Below are 18979 nucleotides of genomic sequence, written 5' to 3' on the forward strand. Positions count from 1 at the left end.
AATTTTGAGAAATACAGAGGGTAGATGTGTCTTTTCGGATTGAATCATCGCAAATCCTCTCGTTTTTGCGAGATGCTGAGACAATGCATAAAAGTAACAATCTTTGCAAATCATCGCAAATCCATCCGCGTGGAATCCGTTCAAACGAACGCAAAATAAGAAAGTTTCGTCGCTCGCAAATTGGTGTGCACAGTACTATCGGTGCAAAGGAACAAAGCGTAAATGTTTATAATAGTATGCAATTTTAAAAGAAAGTTTTTGAGTGGTATCCTTTATTTTTTTGTTTTCAAAAGAAAGTTTCAAATGATAAATAATCTTAATTCAAAAGAAAATGATATTTTTTTTTAGTTTTTAATATTATAATATTTCGCAGTTTACTGGAAAAGCTTATGAACAATGACCTTATGAACAATTAGCATTGAAGTAATTAGCTTGCTAACTTTTTAGCATGATATTTTTCGCTCTCTCTCTTTATTCTTCTTTTGTTTTATTACTTTCATCCTATTTCTTTTGTTTTTGAGTGTAGGTTGTGTTGCTATACCCTGGTGCTACTCTAATCATACAATATAAACTTTTTTGTTTAAAAATATTACACTGTTGGAATTGATCAAGATTGAAAAAAATGAAGGAGTTATCTCTTATTACTTTTGTTTGTAGAGTTTTTCAAGTGATTAATTATCTTTTAAGACTTTTATATGAATAATTTTGTTGTAACTATTCATCCTTATTTAGGACGAATTAAGAATGAAAGAAATTAACGGTTAAAATATTTGGAGATTTGATTATGCAATATATCCCCTACTGAATGATCCCCTATTAAATTAATACTATAAATTAATATATCCCCTACTAAATAATTTTCTCCAACCCTTTCTGTTTCATGGCTAACCTAATGTTATTGGCATCCTTCCAGAAGCAAAAACATTTGCAGCGAGCCTCCCAATTCGGACTCCACTTTAGACAGAAGATAGATCAGCATCCAAACTAGGAATCCATCGGTTAACCTTCCTTACCCATGTTTAACTAAAATAAAGATATGTGAGTAAAATAATTATAACATAATCACATAAAACATGAAGATAAAATCTTGTGTTATTAGATAGATGCTTTATTAAAACTTTCTTTAAGGATAACAGACTGATATAAGAAATAAAACATCACAAATATATACAACATGATAGAATTTCAAACCAACGAACTCCTTTGTCCATTACTTCTCAAATACGAAAAAGTTATTCTTAATTTACCAAGAACTTCACATAATGTATACGTGCAATAAATGAGATTAAATTTTATTTATTTTCAATTGTTAGATTAAAATTATATTTTTTTAAGGAAGTATATTTTTCATATCACAAAATCATATATTTCATTCATATCTTTTTATTTAAATACAATACCGAAAGTATATAAAGATGGATAGAAAAGGTAACAAAACCATCCGTGTTTAAAATTATGATTTCAAAATATTTTTGAAAATTACAACTTTTACTATCTGTACATCCATTTGTATTTATTTTCATTACTGTGCACTTATTATAAATAAGAGAAACTACACTATCAGTCTCATGTTTTCTTTACTAGAATGTTATCCATATGTGCATAATGAAACAAATTTTAATATTTAAAAAGATTTAAAAAATAACCTCTTACATCTATATATTATACTTTTTAATTGTATTAGAATCAATCTATTATGATTTTTCAAAATGAAAAGTTCAAAACATTAGAAATAATTAAATTTAATATATATAATTTAAATTAAATTAATTGATTACCTTAAAAAATAAAATAAAAGGATAATTATACATAAATATTCTCTACAAACGGTTAAATATTATAATATAAAACATATTTTTTTTAATACTTTACAGATATCTAGAGGAGTATGAAAATAAAATAATATGAGTTAGAAAAAGAAATTTTAGTTTTAATAATATGATCAAACAGACACTCTATTGGAGGGGACAACGGTGCATGACTGTATAATTATGGATTCCTCTTACCAATAATAAAGTTATGTGTGATAACAATTCTCTAGAAAAAAGAAACAAGGAAAAATTTAAGAGAGACACATCTCTACAATGTCCGATGAAGCTACGGTCTCTTCATGTCACCGATTATTTATTCTTCACAATTCAACTCGCTCCCAACTCAACACTGAACTTGGTCACTGCTTTTTCATCTAAGGTTCTTATTTGTGCTAAATGGTGGTGGCAATCGGTTCAGCTCGGTTCCAATGGTATTTGTCTTCTGTCATTGTAAACTATATTTTTGTTCTCTTTTTTCCACATATGAATTGGATCCGTCCATATCCTAAGGTGAGTTTGGAAGAAGTAATTTACAGTTAGGGTTTAGATTAACTCAGTCAAGTTCATAGATTATGGTTGTCTCATTTCAGAATAGTTCATAAAATTTGAATAATAATAACTATATCAAAGGTCTATTATTCTAACCTAATAGTTGTTATTCAGAATGTAACCTTCGGAATAGATTTAAATAGTTGTAAATGTGATTTCTTCCAATTTGACTTGGCACAAATGAAATTAGGTGGTGCATTGTTGATGTGTTTGTAACATGTTCTTTTGAGGGAACTGGTATATATTATTGCATGTCTATATTTCTCATCTCAATTTGTTAATTCACAATTTTTCTGTGATTTTTTTTGGCTTCATAACAAAATTTTGTAATTGGTTGATGATTTATTAATTTTTAGAATATTATTAATGGTTTGTAAGATTTATTTGATGTGATTGGTTAGGTGTCTGATTCTCTCCTTAACTTTTTATTCATTGATTAAGTGTTGATATTTTTTTCTGTACGGCTGCAATTTTTTGACAGCATGTTTTAATCTTCTCTAGGGTGAGATATATTAAAATATGATTTTTTTATAGAAAGTTGACTCAGATCTTCTTTTAATCTTTCTTATTCTAAAGTTATTCCAAATAGGTTTTGGAAGAATTATAATAAATGTGTTTTATTGATGTTGAAAGAGTAACCAGCGTATAATATATAGAATGTACATATATAACTAACGTACAATAATTAACGGACAATAATTAAGAAAATAATATGTCAATTATTCAAGACAGAATCAATTATGCAAAAACTAAATAAGGTAAACTATAATCAAATATATTATTTCCTATGATCCCCCTCAAGCAAAGTGTGGGATTTGGTCCAACGTGAAGCTTGGCTTCGAAGAACTGGAACAATGGTCGAGGCAGACTTTTAGTGAATATGTCTACTAGCTGGAGATCAGAAGGAATGAATTGAGTGTTGAGTTTGTTAGATAGAACAAGCTCTCGAATAAAGTGATAATCAATATCAATATGTTTAGTGCGTTTGTGAGCCATCAGATTTTGGGAGAGAAATATAGCACTCTTGTTGTCGCAAAGAAGAGTTGGCGCTTGATAGGAAATATGCAGATCATGTAGAAGATGAGTGATCCACATTAGTTCAGCTGCTGCATTAGCCATGGCTCTATATTCTGATTCACAAGTTGATCGAGCTACGGTTGGTTGTTTCTTAGCACTCCATGAGACGAGATTACCGCCTAAGAAGATGGAATAACCATAGGTAGATCGCCTAGTCTCAATACATCGAGCCCAATCAACATTCGAGTATCCAAGAACATTAAGGGAAGCTCCACGGGTGAAGGATAGGTCGTAGGACATGGTGCCCTTGACATATCGAAGGATGCGTTTAACTGCTTGAAAGTGATCATTTGTAGGAGCTTGAAGAAACTGACTAACCAAATTTACCGCGTAGGACAAGTCAGGACGAGTTATAGTGAGATACTGGAGCGCACCAACGAGAGAGCGATATTGAGTGGGATCAGAGAATGGATCTCCTGTGGTTGTCAGTTGAATATGAGGTTGGAGAGGTGTGGCTGTCGGTTTTGCATCCAACATCTGGGCCCTAGATAAAATGTCTCGAGCGTATTTGGTCTGGCTAAGAAAGACACCATTGGTAGTGGACCTCGAGACCAAGAAAGTAATTTAGATGGCCTAAATCCTTGATAGCAAACTCAGTTTTGAACCTTGCCAAAAGTGTTTGAAGTAAAGAATTATTATTCCCTGTCAAAATTATGTCATCAACATAAACAAGTATATATAGAGTGGCAGCAGTGTTGTCGTAGACAAATAAAGATGGATCTGCCTTGCTTCTGAGGAACCCAAGACGGAGCAAAAACGAGCTGAATCGTTGAAACCATGCAAGAGGGGCCTGTTTGAGGCTATAAAGAGCTTTCCAAAGTCGACAAACATGATTTGGGTATCGAGATCAACGAACCCATGAGGTTGTTCCATATAGACAGGATGTGTCAGGTGCCCACATTGTTGACATCCAACTGATGAAGAGGCCAATTATTCATTACTGCTAGAGTAAGAATGACACGAACAGTGGCAGCTTTAACAACAGGACTGAAGGTGTGATCATAGTCAAGACTAGGTGTTTGAGTGAAGCCTTGTGCAACCAACCGTGCTTTTAATTTGTCAATTGACCCATCTGAAAGATATTTGGTGCGAAACACCCATTTGGATCCTACAATGTTGGTGTTGGATGGGCGTGGGACAAGATCCCAAGTATTGTTGGAGTGTATGGCCAGGAACTCTTTATGCATAACATCCAACCAACCAGGATGTTTGGCAGCGGATTTGAATCCTTTGGGTGTAGAAGTGGTGAGCAGAGCATAAAGAAGAGAAGATGGTTGGTAGGTGGTAATGTCAGCAAAATGACGAGGCCTAAAAATATCTGATTTGGCGTGTGTGACCATAGGATGAGTAGACTGGACACTACGGTGTATTTGTGGTTGAGTATCAGGGATGGAAACAGTAGTTGAAGGAGTATCTTCAGCAGGACATAGACCACAAGGTGTGGTTGGTGAGTGCACAGTTTCCTTGGATAGTGGCAAAGAAGAAGCTGGTGCAGGAGCTGGAACAAGAATTTCAGGTGTTGAGGCTGGTTCAACAAATGAAGAAAAACCTAATCCGGAAATTGGAGATATAGTTCCTGTTTTTGAACACGGAAAATAAAGTTCATCAAACTTGGCATGTCTTGTTACGTATAACCGGGAGGTTGAAGGATCCAAACATTGAAATCCTTTATGGTTGCTGTTGTATCCAAGAAAAATACAAGGTGCACTGCGAGGAGACAATTTGTTAGTGGCATAGTCACGGAGACAAGGATAAACCCGAAAGCCAAAAGGATAAAAGTGAGCATAATTAGGAGGAGTATTATATAAGGTCTCAAATGAAGAAACACCATTTAGAAGAGTGGTCGGTAACCGATTTATGACATAAACAACACAACAAAAAGCATGTAGCCAATAATGAGCAGGGAGATGTGAATGAAAAAGCATTGCAAGGCCCGTTTCAGTGATGTGACGATATTTGCGTTCAACTATACCATTTTGGGCTGGTGTATGAGGGCAAGACATAAGATGAAGAATTCCAACTTCATTTAGCAAGGTCTTGACTTTGTTATTGTTGAATTCGGTGCCACCATCACTTTGGAAAGTTTTTATAGTGGTATGAAACTAATTTTCAAAAAATTTCTTGAACTGGACAAATACATCATAAAAATCAGATTTCAGGTGCATGGGATATAATCAAGTGAATCTGGAATAGTCATCAATTAAAATCACATAATTAAATCTAGCACATGCGATGCGCGTTTCTCATTTAGGGAATAAGGTAGTCATTTGCTTTTAGCTAATTCACAAGAGCCACAAATGGAAGGAGTTGGTAAAATAGAAGATAAAGACAAAAGACCTCTTTTTCTTAAATGAGAAATAGTATCAAAGTGAACATGACCCAAACGATAATAAAACCATCCAAAGATCCATTGTTTTGCATGAATACACACAAAATCACAAATTATATTGTCTGTGTGTCAGGTACTCTATATCAAAGTGTCAAGGGATATGATTTTAAAACAGTTGCAAAAATGCTTGCAGTCAAGAAGACTTCAGAAACATTAAAATCATCAAACAAAGATGCGAAAGGTATGTTATTTTTCTAACTTGTGATAAGGTAATCATGATGTGAGTGAAAATACCTTGTAGCTTTCAGACTTTTGCAGAGTATTGGGAAAGTTACGGTTTCATGTTAAGAATATTTCCTCATTTCTTATCTCCATTTTTAAAGAATTGATCAGTAAAGAAAGTGTAGATGAACATAATTTTTTACTGATTTAATTTCACATTAGATTGTTGGCATTAATTTTATTTTTCACTTTTATACTTTTGTAATGTCCAATTTTTCGTTTTGCATGTTAGAGTGTGGTGATTTTTTTATTACTCTTTGTTTTTCCGTTTGTTTATTGATTTTGTGGTACATTTGGATGATAACACATTTGTTTGGTTGGTTTTCCACTATGAAGTGCCGAAAAAAAAAGGTGAATTATGCTGCAACCTGTAAGAACTCAAAGAATTGTCCGATTAAGTTCTGCCACAAGTGCCTCTTTACTAGGTCAGTTCAGCATTATTTTTCATAAAGTGTGATATGCTTAGCACCACTGTTGAGGAAGAAATCCCAACTAGGTTACTGCTGTATTCCTCATGAGATACTATATCTTTTGTGAACAAGGTAGGACCGTGAATAACACAGTTGTTGTCTATAGTGGTTCTGCATAGCTTGAGTAAGATTGTTTATTACACTGGATACATGTGGCTTTGTACAGACAAAAGAAAGACAACACATTTTGATGGCTTTGTAATGGAATAACTTTTGTGATAGCAATGATTTTTGTGATGAATTGATGCGTAGGTTCTGGCTTATCATCTGATATCAGCATCATCATCTGCAGCTACATGGGTTGATTATTGGATATCGAATTGGGGGAAAGATGAGTTCACAAAAATGGCCACTGCTTTAATTGGAATGTCCTTCCTTGCTTTTCTTGCCTTTAATATGATTTAAGGCATTGTGGGAATTGCTCAATCAATGAATGATAATTTGCTGGAAAAGATGTTTAGAATTCTTTGGTATACTATTTTAAGTTCTGTATGATAATAATTTTTCAAAAGAAGAAGCAAAGAAAGCTGAAACCATTTGGTATGGAGAAATTGGCATTCCATCAGTAGCCTATGCTTCTGAACTAGTGGAAGAAGATTGGCCAGCCTCAATTTCAAGTTGGAACACACTTCCATCATCTGAAGTCATTACACCTGAACCAAAGATTGCAACATCCATGTCTGAACAGCTTTTCATAGGTAGAAGTTCCAAGGAAACCAATCTTTCATCTGAATTGTATAAAGACCAATTTTGAAGCATGCTTCTAAGAAGATCTTCAGTATCACGTCATAGTCATTATCAAAAACTATAAACTCATCTGTTTCTTGAAGGGAGGTTCTGTAAAAAGCAGGAAGAGGATAATCATTGGCGATCTCGTCTTCATTAATTTTGATATAGAATTTGTTTGATTTAGAGGCTGATCTGTAGTTCTTCTTCTGCTTCATAGATTTCCAATACTCTTCTTCCTGCAAGAGTCGTGCTAACTTTGCATCTTCATCTTCATCATTTGGAGAATCTACAAAATCATCAATCCTTAAATCCCATTTGAGGGCATTACTTGCATATGTGCATGGTTTGCCTGCTTCTTAGCCTCATCTCTAAGAGCAATAAGAGCTGCTATATCTGCAAATATCATGTCATTTGATTTGGATGTTATGTCCAAACCAATGAGTTGCTTATAAATGAACTCACCCTGAGAAATAACAAAATCCTTTATAGATGCAGTTCCAGAAAAGGATTTGCTACCACTTATAGACTCTCATACATGTTTTAATTTTCTCCATGGATCTAAATGATGAGATATATCAATATATGATTTTCTTGTAAAAGTTAAAGCAGATCTTCTTGTAATATCTTTCATATTAATGTCATCTCGTATATATGAGAATAGACTATTTAACTTTTTCTTTATTATGCATTGATGTTTTGTTTGAATACTCCTGGTACTCTTTATAAATTTTGAATTTTCTTTTTGTTTTATATCATTAAATGTAATGTTACATAACTGTTATTATAAATATGTACATATATTACATAATAACAAATTAAACAACATAATGAAAAAAATGTGTAAAATGTTTTTAATATATATACTAAAAGTCTGTGTTTTCAATTAGTTAAGTTAGTATTTAACTTAAAAGAGTTATGAAAGAAAATAAAAAACTGCATAAATTACTACTAATGAGCTTTCAGAGTTAAGGTTTTCAAATTCTATCCTAATCCCCTTCTCATGGGGATTTTAGAGTTAAGGTTTTCAAAAAGTCTCCAATTGAATGAGCAAAAAAAAAAAAATAAGACCTACATTTATAGAAGGTGAAGACACCTCTAATCCCCTATATATGAAATTCACATTCAATCATTTCTCTATGCTTTCGATGAGCATTTAAAAGTATCTGAACATTACATATGAAAATAGGCTATTCCTTTAAATAATTTATTTGAAAAAACGGCATATTTGTCGGCCAAAAGTAAAAAATATATTTCAATATCAAATACAAAAGTAAATTAGGGGTTTAAAGAATTTATTTTTCATATAACTTTCTATTACAATTACTTTTAATAAGATAATAGGACTTAATGAATAAAACGTAAACACTAAATGAATTTTGTTAACAAAATACAACAATGCATATATTGCTTGTTAGAAAGTTATTTGATGTTTTAATGTTGCATTAAAAAACTATAACTATTGATTAAACTAAGAAAAAAAAAAGAAATTTTTTGAAAACAAATTATGTGTCACTATTTTATGGGTTCGTATATTTGAAACGGACTAATCACAAGTTGCTATATAAGTAGTTGTAAAAAATTTGTCAAAAAAAATTGTTAAAGTTATATTTTTCAAAAAAAAAATATATTTGAGAATAGATAGATATTTTGAGTGATGGTTCAAAAGCAATTAAAATAGTCCTTCTCTACATTGTTTCTGACATTCCTCAAATAAAGTATATAAATAAATACCAATGAACAAATTTCTGATGAGATCTCTTATTCATATCTAAATTCAAGCTTGTGTGTTGATAATAGTTGAGAATGGAAATTAACATCACATCAAGAGAAATCATTAAACCATCACTGCCAACTTCTGCAGAATGCAAAACCCTAAAATTATGCTTGTTTGATGTCTTTCAACTCAACACCTATTTTCCATTGATCCTCTTTTACAAAAAAAAAAAACCACCAAGCTTGAAGGATTCTCATATGACTCAACTCAGTTGAAGGAATCACTATTTGAGGCACTAACCATTTTCTACCCTCCTTCTGGTAGAAAATGTGATTACTTTTCCATTGATTGCAACAATGAAGGTGCAATTTTCATGGAAGCTTTGGTGAGCACCAGCATGGAAGTGTTCTTAAAACCACCCAAATTAGAATTGCTAAACCAGTTGCTTCTATTTGAGCCTAACAAGTGCTATCCTCATGAAGAAGTGTTGCCCCAGTTACTTGTTCAAGTAAACAAATTTGAATGTGGAGGAATAGCCATTAACTTGTGCAACCTTCACATTCTCTTGGATGCATATTCTTGCAGTGCCTTCTTGAAAACCTGGTTTTTCATTTGCAAAGGGTCAAAGAAGAAATCTCATGGCCAGATTTCTCTTCTGCTGCTTTTTCCTTCCCTCCAAGAAGCACCACTGGTGTACGTGCTAGCATGTTGAATATAAACAAGGACTCAAACATAGAAGAAAACTGCACCACAACAAGATTCTTGTTTGATCACAAAGCCATCAACGAGCTAAAATCCATGTCAACATGTTATGAAACAAAGCCTACACGGTACCAGGTATTATCTTCATTCATAAACAAACATATGATTGTAGCAATCAAAGAGGACAAAACAAGACCAATGGTTGCATTTCATGTTGTGGACATGAGAAAAAGAATGGGGGAGCCTTTCTTAAAACGTGCTATTGGAAACTTGTTGTGGCCTGCATTGGTTATTCTTGAGGGTGTAAACAAGAACACTGAGATCATAGATTTGGTTGAAATTCTAAAAGAATGACTTGAAAAACTAACTAAGGATTTGTTTCTGAAAGTGCAGAATGATCCTTGTTTTTTGTGGAGTGATGAGTGTACATAACTAATGCTTGATGGTATCGCAGAAAATAAACCAATCTCATTAGTATTCACAAGTTGAGGTAATATGCGATTCAATAAAGTGAATTTTGGTAGTGGAAAACCTTTTTGGCTAGCTCAAAGAGGAGGTACTAAAGAAAGTATCCCAAACACAGTGATATTGATGGAAACAAGAGAGGGAATAGAGGCATGGATCACAATGCTAGAGAAACATATAAGTATCTTGGAACATGATGTGGACTTCCTTCAATTTGCATTGCTTAATCCTACTATTGTAATCTAAATGTTAAACCAATGAAGTTAATTAAAATGTAATGAGAGTTACTTGTGGTTTTTTTTCTTAACATCAATGCCAAAATAAATGAAATTGTTTTATCTTCCTAATAAGAAGAAAGAAATGGTGTGGTTATCTATCTTAGAAGATTGAATATTTTTTTTTTGGTAAATTTTTTAATGTTGATATTTTACTGAGTACTTCAACAACTCACGAATTTGGTGAGACTATTGCTTTTTCCACTTTGATAATTGCTAATTGCATTTCCATGTTGAAACACCTACAATTTTAGGAGTTAAAAAATAACAATTTTCTTTATCTTCTCCTAGAGTTCAAGGTTACAATTTCAAAAGTTATGGATGGACATAACTTCTTACTAATTAAATTTCATATTAGTCTATTGCCTTTGATTCTAAATGATTCAAAAAAATGAGTGAGTTATTTTTTATTATTCTTGTTTCAGGATTTAAAAACTTAAAAGCTTTCTTAAGTAAATTTGTAGGAGTTTACATTTCATGTTAATTATTCTTGATAACATAATGCTCGCCAAAACAATCATTCATTTTTATTTAATACAAGTTCTTATTTTCCTTAACCATAATATCCATTAATATATAGGATTATTTATAGAAGTTGTTCATAATAAATATTTGATTATGTCATGAATTATTTATAAGTTTCTAAGGTGATTTGAATATCTCTATTAATATTATAGCTTTATTTATTTTAATGTTTTTATACATTTTATTTTATTGTTGAAATGTGTTTAAATAATATATGTATTTATTTTAATGTTTAAATAATAATATATATAATACACGAATACTCATGCATAGGTAAAAAAAAAACTAAATTAAAATATTTAATTTAGAAGGTACTGTTGAAAAAAAAAAACTGAAAACGTAAATGATACACATATATTAAGAACACAAAAGTTATATAAATCTATTTTTTAACTAAATGAAAATAAATAATTGTTATAGTCTTTAAAATTTTATAATATTATGCAGTTTAAAAAGAAAGTTTTTGAGTGGTATCCTTTATTTTCTTTTCAAAAGAAAGTTTCAAATGATAAATATTCTTAATTCAAAAGAAAATGATATTTGTTTTAGTTTTTAATATTATAATATTTTGCAGTTTACTGGAAGAGCTTATGAACAATTAACATTGAAGTAATTAGCTTGCTAACTTTTTAGCATGATATTTGTTTTGAATTTATGGATATAAGACTTTTCTCGCATTCAGAAATTTTGATAGAAAATATTCCTCTCTCTCTCTCTTTATTCTTCTTTTGTTTTATTACTTTCACCCTATTTCTTTTGTTTTTGAGTGTAGGTGCTACTCTAATCATACAATATAAACTTTTTGGTTAAAAAATATTACACTGTTGGATTTGATCTGGAAGGATTGAAAAAAATGGAGTTATCTCTTACTATTCTTATTTGGAGAGTTCTTTTAGTGATTAATTATCTTTTAAGAGTTTTATAGGAATAATTTTGTCGCTATTCATCTTGATATAATAAGAATTAAGAATGAAAGAAATTGACGGTTAAAATATTTGGAGGATTTGATTATGCAATATATTCCCTACTAAATGATCCCCTATTAAATTAATACTATAAATTGGATTTGTCCTATAAATTGGATTTGTCCCTGTGATATGACTCTTCTTTGATCAAGTCCAGTTAGGAAATACTCCTTCTTTTTTTTTTGTGTATTCTTCTTTTGTTTTATTACTTTCACCAATTCATCTTTCTTTTGTTTTGTTTTTTTCTTAAGTTTGTTGTCTTAATATGATTTAAAGTGATTGGAAAGTTGTTCAATATGTCCAAGAAACTGAGGAGCAATTCAAGATGAAAATTCAAAACATGTAAAAGAAGTGAAAGAAAATTGTTATACCTATGCAGCTACCTGTTTAACAGTAAGCAATCAACAATTCAATGAATTAGAAAGATTGTCCTAAAAACCATTACTTCTCTGTTCCAAAACTTATAATGAAGGTTCTTTTCAAAGCTCAATATACATTGAATATCAATGTTACACATATTTAACTAAAATAAAGATATGTGAGTAAAATAATTATAACATAATCACATAAAACATGAAGATAAAATCTTGTGTTATTAAATAGATGCTTTATTAAAACTTTCTTTAAGGATAACAGACTGATATAAGAAATAAAACATCACAAATATATACAACATGATAGAATTTCAAACGTTATGCATTCCAAATTGTTGGTATAGCAATTCTAGATATACTCAAACCAATGAGCTCCTTTGTCCATTACTTCTCAAATACGAAAAAGTTATTCTTAATTTACCAAGAACTTCACATAATGTATACCTGCAATAAATGAGATTAAATTTTATTTATTTTCAATTGTTAGATTAAAATTATATTTTTTTTAAGGAAGTATATTTTTCATATCACAAAATCATATATTTCATTCACATCCTTTTATTTAAATACAATACCGAAGTATATAAAGATGGATAGAAAAGGTAACAGAATCATCGGTGTTTAAAATTATGATTTCAAAATATTTTTGGAAATTACAACTTTTACTATCTGTACATCCATTTTGCATTTATTTTCATTACTGTACACCTATTATAAATAAGAGAAACTACACTATCAGTCTCATGTTAGCTTTACTAGAATGTTGTCCATGTGTGCATAATGAAACAAATTTTAATATTTAAAAAGATTTAAAAAATAACCTCTTACATCTATATATTATACTTTTTAATTGTATTAGAATCTATCTATTATGATTTTTCAAAATGAAAAGTTCAAAACATTAGAAGTAATTAAATTTAATATATAATTTAAATTAAATTAATTGATTACCTTAAAAAATAAAATAAAGAATTATACATAAATATTCTCTACAAAGGTTAAATATTATAATATAAAACATATATTTCTTTTAATACTTTACAGATATCTAGAGGAGTAAAATAATGATTTATAAAAATAAAAATAAAATAACGAGTTAGAAAAAGAAATTTTAATTTTAAAATCTAATAATAAAATAAATATATAAAATACAAGCATACATTCTATTGGAGGAAAGATCGGTGCATAGCTGTATAATTATGGATTCCTCTTACCAATAATAAAGTTATGTGTGATAACAATTCTCTAGAAAAAGAAAACAAGGAAAAAGTTAAGAGAGTCACATCTCTGCAATGTCCGATGAAGCTACTGTCTCCTCAGGTCACCCGTTATTTATTCTTCACCATTCAACTCGCTCCCAACTCGGTCACTGCTTTTTCAACTAAGGTTCATATTTGTGCTGAATGGTGGTGGCAATAGGTTCAGTTCGGTTCCAATGGTATTTGTTTTCTGTCATTGTAAACCATATTTTTGTTCTTTTTTCTCAACATATGAATTGGATCAGTCCATATCCTAAGGTGAGTTTGGAAGAAGTAATTTACAGTTAGGGTTTAGATTAACTCAGTTTTATGGTTGTTTTTCTCATAGAATAGTTCATGAAATTTGTTAATTCACAACTTTGTGTGATTCTTTTTGGCTTCATAACATAAAATTTTGTAACTGGTTGATGATTTATTTATTATTAGAATATTATTAATGGTTATAAGATTTATTTGTGTGATTGGTTAGGTGTCAGATTCTCACCTTAACTTTTTATTCATTGATTAAGTGTTGATATTTTTTTGTGTACGGCTGCAATTTTTTGACAGCATGTTTTAATCTTCTCTAGGGTGAGATATATTAAAATATGATTTTTTATAGAAAGTTGACTCAGATCTTCTTATAATCTTTCTTATTCTAAAGTTATTCCAAATAGTTTTTATTCATTGAAGTGCTTGTGTCTTCGGATAACATGTAATATTTTTTTTAGATGTTTGTATTTTTCATAAAAGTGTGATATGCTTAGAACCACAGTTGAGGAAGAAATCTTAATTAAGTTTAGTGTTATTGTCCCACTTATCATATCCATGATATCAAAGATATATAAGAAGATGTGGGAACAGTTGAAGGACACAGAGGAGCTCAAGACTTTCTTTGGTCATGTTTATGATATAGCATTTTTTTAATTTACAAAACCATCCAAAGATCTATTGTTTTGCATGAATACACAAAGAAATCACAAAAATATCTTGTCTTGTGTCAGGTACTTTATATCAAAGTGTCAAGGGATATGATTTTAAATCAGTTACAGAAATGCTTGCAATTAAGAAGACTTCGTAAACATTAAAATCATCAAACATAGATAGTATGAGAAAGGTATGTTATTTATCTAACTTGTGATAAGGTAGTATGAGAAAGGTATGTTCACATAAATTGCCACTGCTTCAATTGAGATGTCCTTCCTAGCTTTTCTTGCCTTTATATGATTTAAGGCATTGTGGAAAATGCTCAATCAGTTAATGATAGTTAATGATATTTTGTTGTAAAAGATGTTTAGAATTCTTTGGTATACTATTTTAAGTTCTTAACTTTTTTCTTGGTATTATATATTGTGTTATATATTTCTACATGCTTATGAGAAAATTCTATCTTACTTGGTTGAAGGGTTTCCAAGAAGCTCCTGTCAAAGGAAGATTCTATCGATTCTGTTATTCTTTTTAGGAAACGAGGGAGACCTAGAAAAAACATTGTGAAAAGTGATTCAACTGATATTGTAAGTTGCATCTTTCTTAAAATTTTAATTTATTTCCTTGATTGATGATAAATGTAGAAGAAGTTTTAACAGGTTTTGATATATTATTTGTTTCCTTAAGTTTTTTTTTTGGTTGATACAAAAGTTTTCTGGCCTTGTTTCTGCTTGCTTATTGAAAGAAGTAACACTGTAATATGATTTGTTTTCTTTTTGGGTTCATAATTCTATTCATATTTAAGTTATACTTTTACTTTGATATTAATAAAAAAAATTTAAAATATCAGCATAATAATCTATAAGTTTGTTTTGATTACCATACCACTAGCCCCCTTAGTAACTCTTCGGATGTTGCTTTTAACTGTATCTTAAGGCTGTTTTTAGTTTCTAGAGATATCACTTAAACAGGCTTTGCATAGAGATTTGGTTAGTTTCTATATATAAGAAACCTCCTGTAATTTATATATATATATATATTTATTTATTTATTTATTTATTTATTTGTATGCCTACATTAACAATTAAAATTTCAGTTCTCATTATTATGCTTATTCTATGTAATATATAATCTTCAACTCCATCCACCTTCAACTCTATTGTCTATTTCATTTTAAGCAGACTTCACATCATCTAGAGAGACCACAACAATTCACTACACTTTTGGGACCCTTTCTAGGAATAGAATTCATACAAGTGAAGATGCATAAGGGTTGTGATGGAGAATGTTGTTTTAACCATCTGGTATCTATGTTCTGGTGTTGCTTCTATATTTAATAAATTTTATGTGATAATAATAATAATAATAACTTAAAATTTTGGACACACGTCCAATGCAAGAAACAACTTAAAATTTTCTAAAAACTATGACTAATATTGTTTTTGTAAATGTGAAATGTTCCAAATGAAAGAACCGGAGAGTATAACAATACAATACTTGTATATACGTATATGTTTTCTCCAATGACGATTTTGTTGTGGTAATTGGACATGTCTGAAATGTCGAGGCATTTGCAACTGTAGTATTTGCCAGTGGGTTTCTTTTCGATTTTTTCTATTTGCTTTTAGAGTTAGTATTGTATGCATGAGTTCATTCTGATAAAGGAGTTACGTTTGTAGAAAGCAACGAGGTGAACAGCCTACTGGTCTCCTATACCGTAGTGCCAAGGAATCTGGCTTTAAGTGGGTTGCAGAAATGCTTGCTACGAAGAAGAATTTAGAAACATCAAATCCATTAAATGAGGGTAATATGAAAAAGGTATGCTATTTTTCTACCTGTTCCCTTTGCTAAATCTCTTGTGTTTGACGGATTTGGTTGAAAGTGATCTCTTGTTTAACTGTATAAATTCATGATAAGTTAATGATGATATGAGTAAAAATGTGTTTATATTTCAATTTATGATAACCTTTTTCTTGAAATGGTTCGTGTTCATTTTTGTTATTTTTTGCATGAGCTTGAAATACTTCTTTTTTTCAGGGAAACTTGGAAAGGAACATTTTTCAGATACAAATGATGTCACTGAAGTTTGTACCAAAGAAGATGGTGGTGATAATGTTGGTGTCATGTTTCAATGAGAGATAGAAAGGCCTCCAAATATTGGAATGAACTTAGAGAGCAAAACAATTGGCATGAAGTTAAAAGAAATATTTGGGAAGTTATCACCCAAAGAGGTTGGGAATGTGATGCAACTTTTAGAGTTTTGCATAGTACGTTTGGAAAGGTATGGTTTCTGTCGTTTTTTCTTATTAATTGCATTTAATAGTTTAACACTGATTGAGTAACCACAATTGGGGAATTCCTTCAATGCTATGAGGGATGTTACAAAATTGAAACTAATTATATCTATCAATATCATGCAACTTTAAAGTTAAATTTTAAATCATTTTTTAGTTGGTCATTTAATTGAACGTTTTGACCAGGAATGATATTTCTTTTTTTTACATTAAATTATATATCCTAGAAAAAAAATGGTATTATTGTTCAAGCTTAATTGTTGTTTTATAGTTATGGTGTCACAACCATTTCATAATATATTTCTTAAGTGTTTCTTCACTTTTATTATTTCTCTGTGTAATTTTAATCAGGCTCTTGATCTCTAGGAAGGTGAAGGTGAAGCCATTTTTGAAGAATTGATCATTAAAGAAATAAAGAAAGTAGGGATGAACATAATTCTTTACTGATTCAATTTCACATTAGATTGTTGGTGTTGATCCTAAACTATTCGAAAAAAGAGTGAGTTATTCCTTACAACTTTTGTATTGAGTTTTATCGGTGATTAAATTTTTTTAGATGCTTGTATTAAAGTTTTCATATGAATGATTTTGGTGTAGGTTTTCATCCTTATCAACCAAGAATGATATGGTGGCCATTTTGATCAAAGTGAGGGTAGGTTCCTCCTTTGTTTTTGAACTCCAAGGGACCTTCGTTATTGTAATCATTTTAAATAATTTTTTTGTATTTTATTTTAGTGGAATACGAAATGAAATGATTTTTTGTAATTTAATTATTATTTATAGTTGTATTTATTTTATTTAACTAGTTAGATGTACATTAATATATTCATTAAAAGGTGATAATGTATTCTGAATATTTCTAATAGTTACAATAAGAAGAATTCTAGATTTTTGTCTTGATCAAATCTTAGCAATATACGACTTAGTGTTACTATTTTTCTTTATCATATAATCCATTATTAGAAATATGTAGGATTATTTATAGAAGTTGTTCATAATAAATAGTTTTATTAGGTCAATGTGTAGAATTATTTATTGTGTATGAATTATTTATAAATTTCAAAGGTTAATTGAATATCTATAACAATGTTATGAGCTTTATTTTTTTTTTTATGTTTTTATACAAATTTTATAAATATTTTTTAAACAAAAAAGTTAAATATTTTTTCAAACAAATTTTATAAATGTTTTTATAAATATTTTTTAAATGATACATATTATGAACATAAAAGTTATGTAGATCTATTTTTCAACTAAAAATGTACCTGATAAAAAAAATAAAGTTGATACCGCCTTTAAAAGTTTATAATATTCTGGCGTTTTTAAAGAAAGTTTTTGATGATAGCTATTGTTTTGGGTATTATGTTGTGCCAAAGACCGGACGGTTTTGTAAAGATTACTAACTGATGGAGATTAGACGAATTTGTGAAGATTGGACGGTTATTTGTTGAAGGCAGATCAATTATATGTTTGGGGCTGGACGGTTACATGTTTCTTCTTCCTGCTAAGTTGTTCGTGCTATCTCCTTGTTCTCCAAGCCGGATGGGCATGCATCTATCAAAAACATTCTGAGGCTCAAGTCAGTAAAGTGATCGAACGACTATTGTAACAAGTAGAGCATGTATTATGCAACATGATCTGAAATCATACCTGGGACCTTAACTTATACTGGTTGTAATGGACTTTTACCTTTCGTGGGTTTGATGACTGCCAAATCACTCCTTAATCTCCATTAAGGCTTTAATGAACTATTATCATTTACAATCTATCCATGTGGTCGACCCGAGTGGTCAGCCTGGTGGTCTGTCGACCTAGATGGTCGACCTGGATGATCGGTCTGATGGTTGGTCGGCTTGGAAGGTCGACCTGAATGATCAGCCTGGTAGTTGGTCGGCTTGGTGGTTGGTCGGCCTGGATGATCGACTTGGTGGTTGGTCGGCCTAGATGATCGGCCCGGTGGTTGGTCGGCCTGGATGATCGGCCTGGTGGTGGGTCGACTTGGATGGCCGGCCTTGAAGGTCGGCCTGTTGGGTCGACCTGGATGATCGGCCTGGTGGTTGGTAGGAGACTGTCCGACTATAATATTACAATTATTAAAAGAGATATTATATATAAAAGAAGGAAAAGATAGATAACTCATATCAACTATTATAATTATCTTAAATATAACAATAATATCACACACACACACACAGATATATATATATATATATATATATATATATATATATATATATATATATATATATATAT

The 18979-nt window shown here is 30.6% G+C and overlaps 2 protein-coding genes and 1 long non-coding RNA gene across 3 annotated transcripts; 2 read left to right on the top strand and 1 right to left on the bottom strand.

The window, feature by feature from the left end:
- Window positions 1-3098: 3098 nt before the first annotated feature.
- LOC106763502 (uncharacterized mitochondrial protein AtMg00810-like) lies at window positions 3099-3914 on the bottom strand. The gene has a single exon (XM_014647687.1). The coding sequence runs from the start codon at window positions 3912-3914 to the stop codon at window positions 3099-3101; it is 816 nt and encodes a 271-aa protein (XP_014503173.1).
- A 5420-nt stretch (window positions 3915-9334) lies between these two features.
- Window positions 9335-10017, top strand: LOC106763503. The gene is made up of 2 exons (XM_014647689.1): window positions 9335-9469; window positions 9547-10017. Exons 1-2 carry the CDS (start codon window positions 9335-9337, stop codon window positions 10015-10017), a joined length of 606 nt encoding a protein of 201 aa, XP_014503175.1.
- A 3491-nt stretch (window positions 10018-13508) lies between these two features.
- LOC111241793 lies at window positions 13509-17414 on the top strand. Its single transcript, XR_002668078.1, has 7 exons — window positions 13509-13705; window positions 14510-14622; window positions 14911-15019; window positions 16112-16250; window positions 16470-16713; window positions 17078-17225; window positions 17324-17414. It is a non-coding gene; the product is annotated as an uncharacterized LOC111241793 (long non-coding RNA).
- Window positions 17415-18979: the final 1565 nt, after the last annotated feature.

Source organism: Vigna radiata, chromosome 6 (assembly GCF_000741045.1).
Source record: "Vigna radiata var. radiata cultivar VC1973A chromosome 6, Vradiata_ver6, whole genome shotgun sequence".
NCBI classification, from domain to species: Eukaryota; Viridiplantae; Streptophyta; class Magnoliopsida; order Fabales; family Fabaceae; genus Vigna; species Vigna radiata.

Coding starts and splice junctions, on each gene's coding strand:
- LOC106763502 (XM_014647687.1), bottom strand. CDS start 3,914: ATGTTGGATGCAAAACCGACAGCCACACCTCTCCAACCTCATATTCAA.
- LOC106763503 (XM_014647689.1), top strand. CDS start 9,335: ATGGAAGCTTTGGTGAGCACCAGCATGGAAGTGTTCTTAAAACCACCC. Junction 9,470..9,546: donor TGCCCCAGTTACTTGTTCAA/GTAAACAAATTT, acceptor ATATTCTTGCAG/TGCCTTCTTGAAAACCTGGT.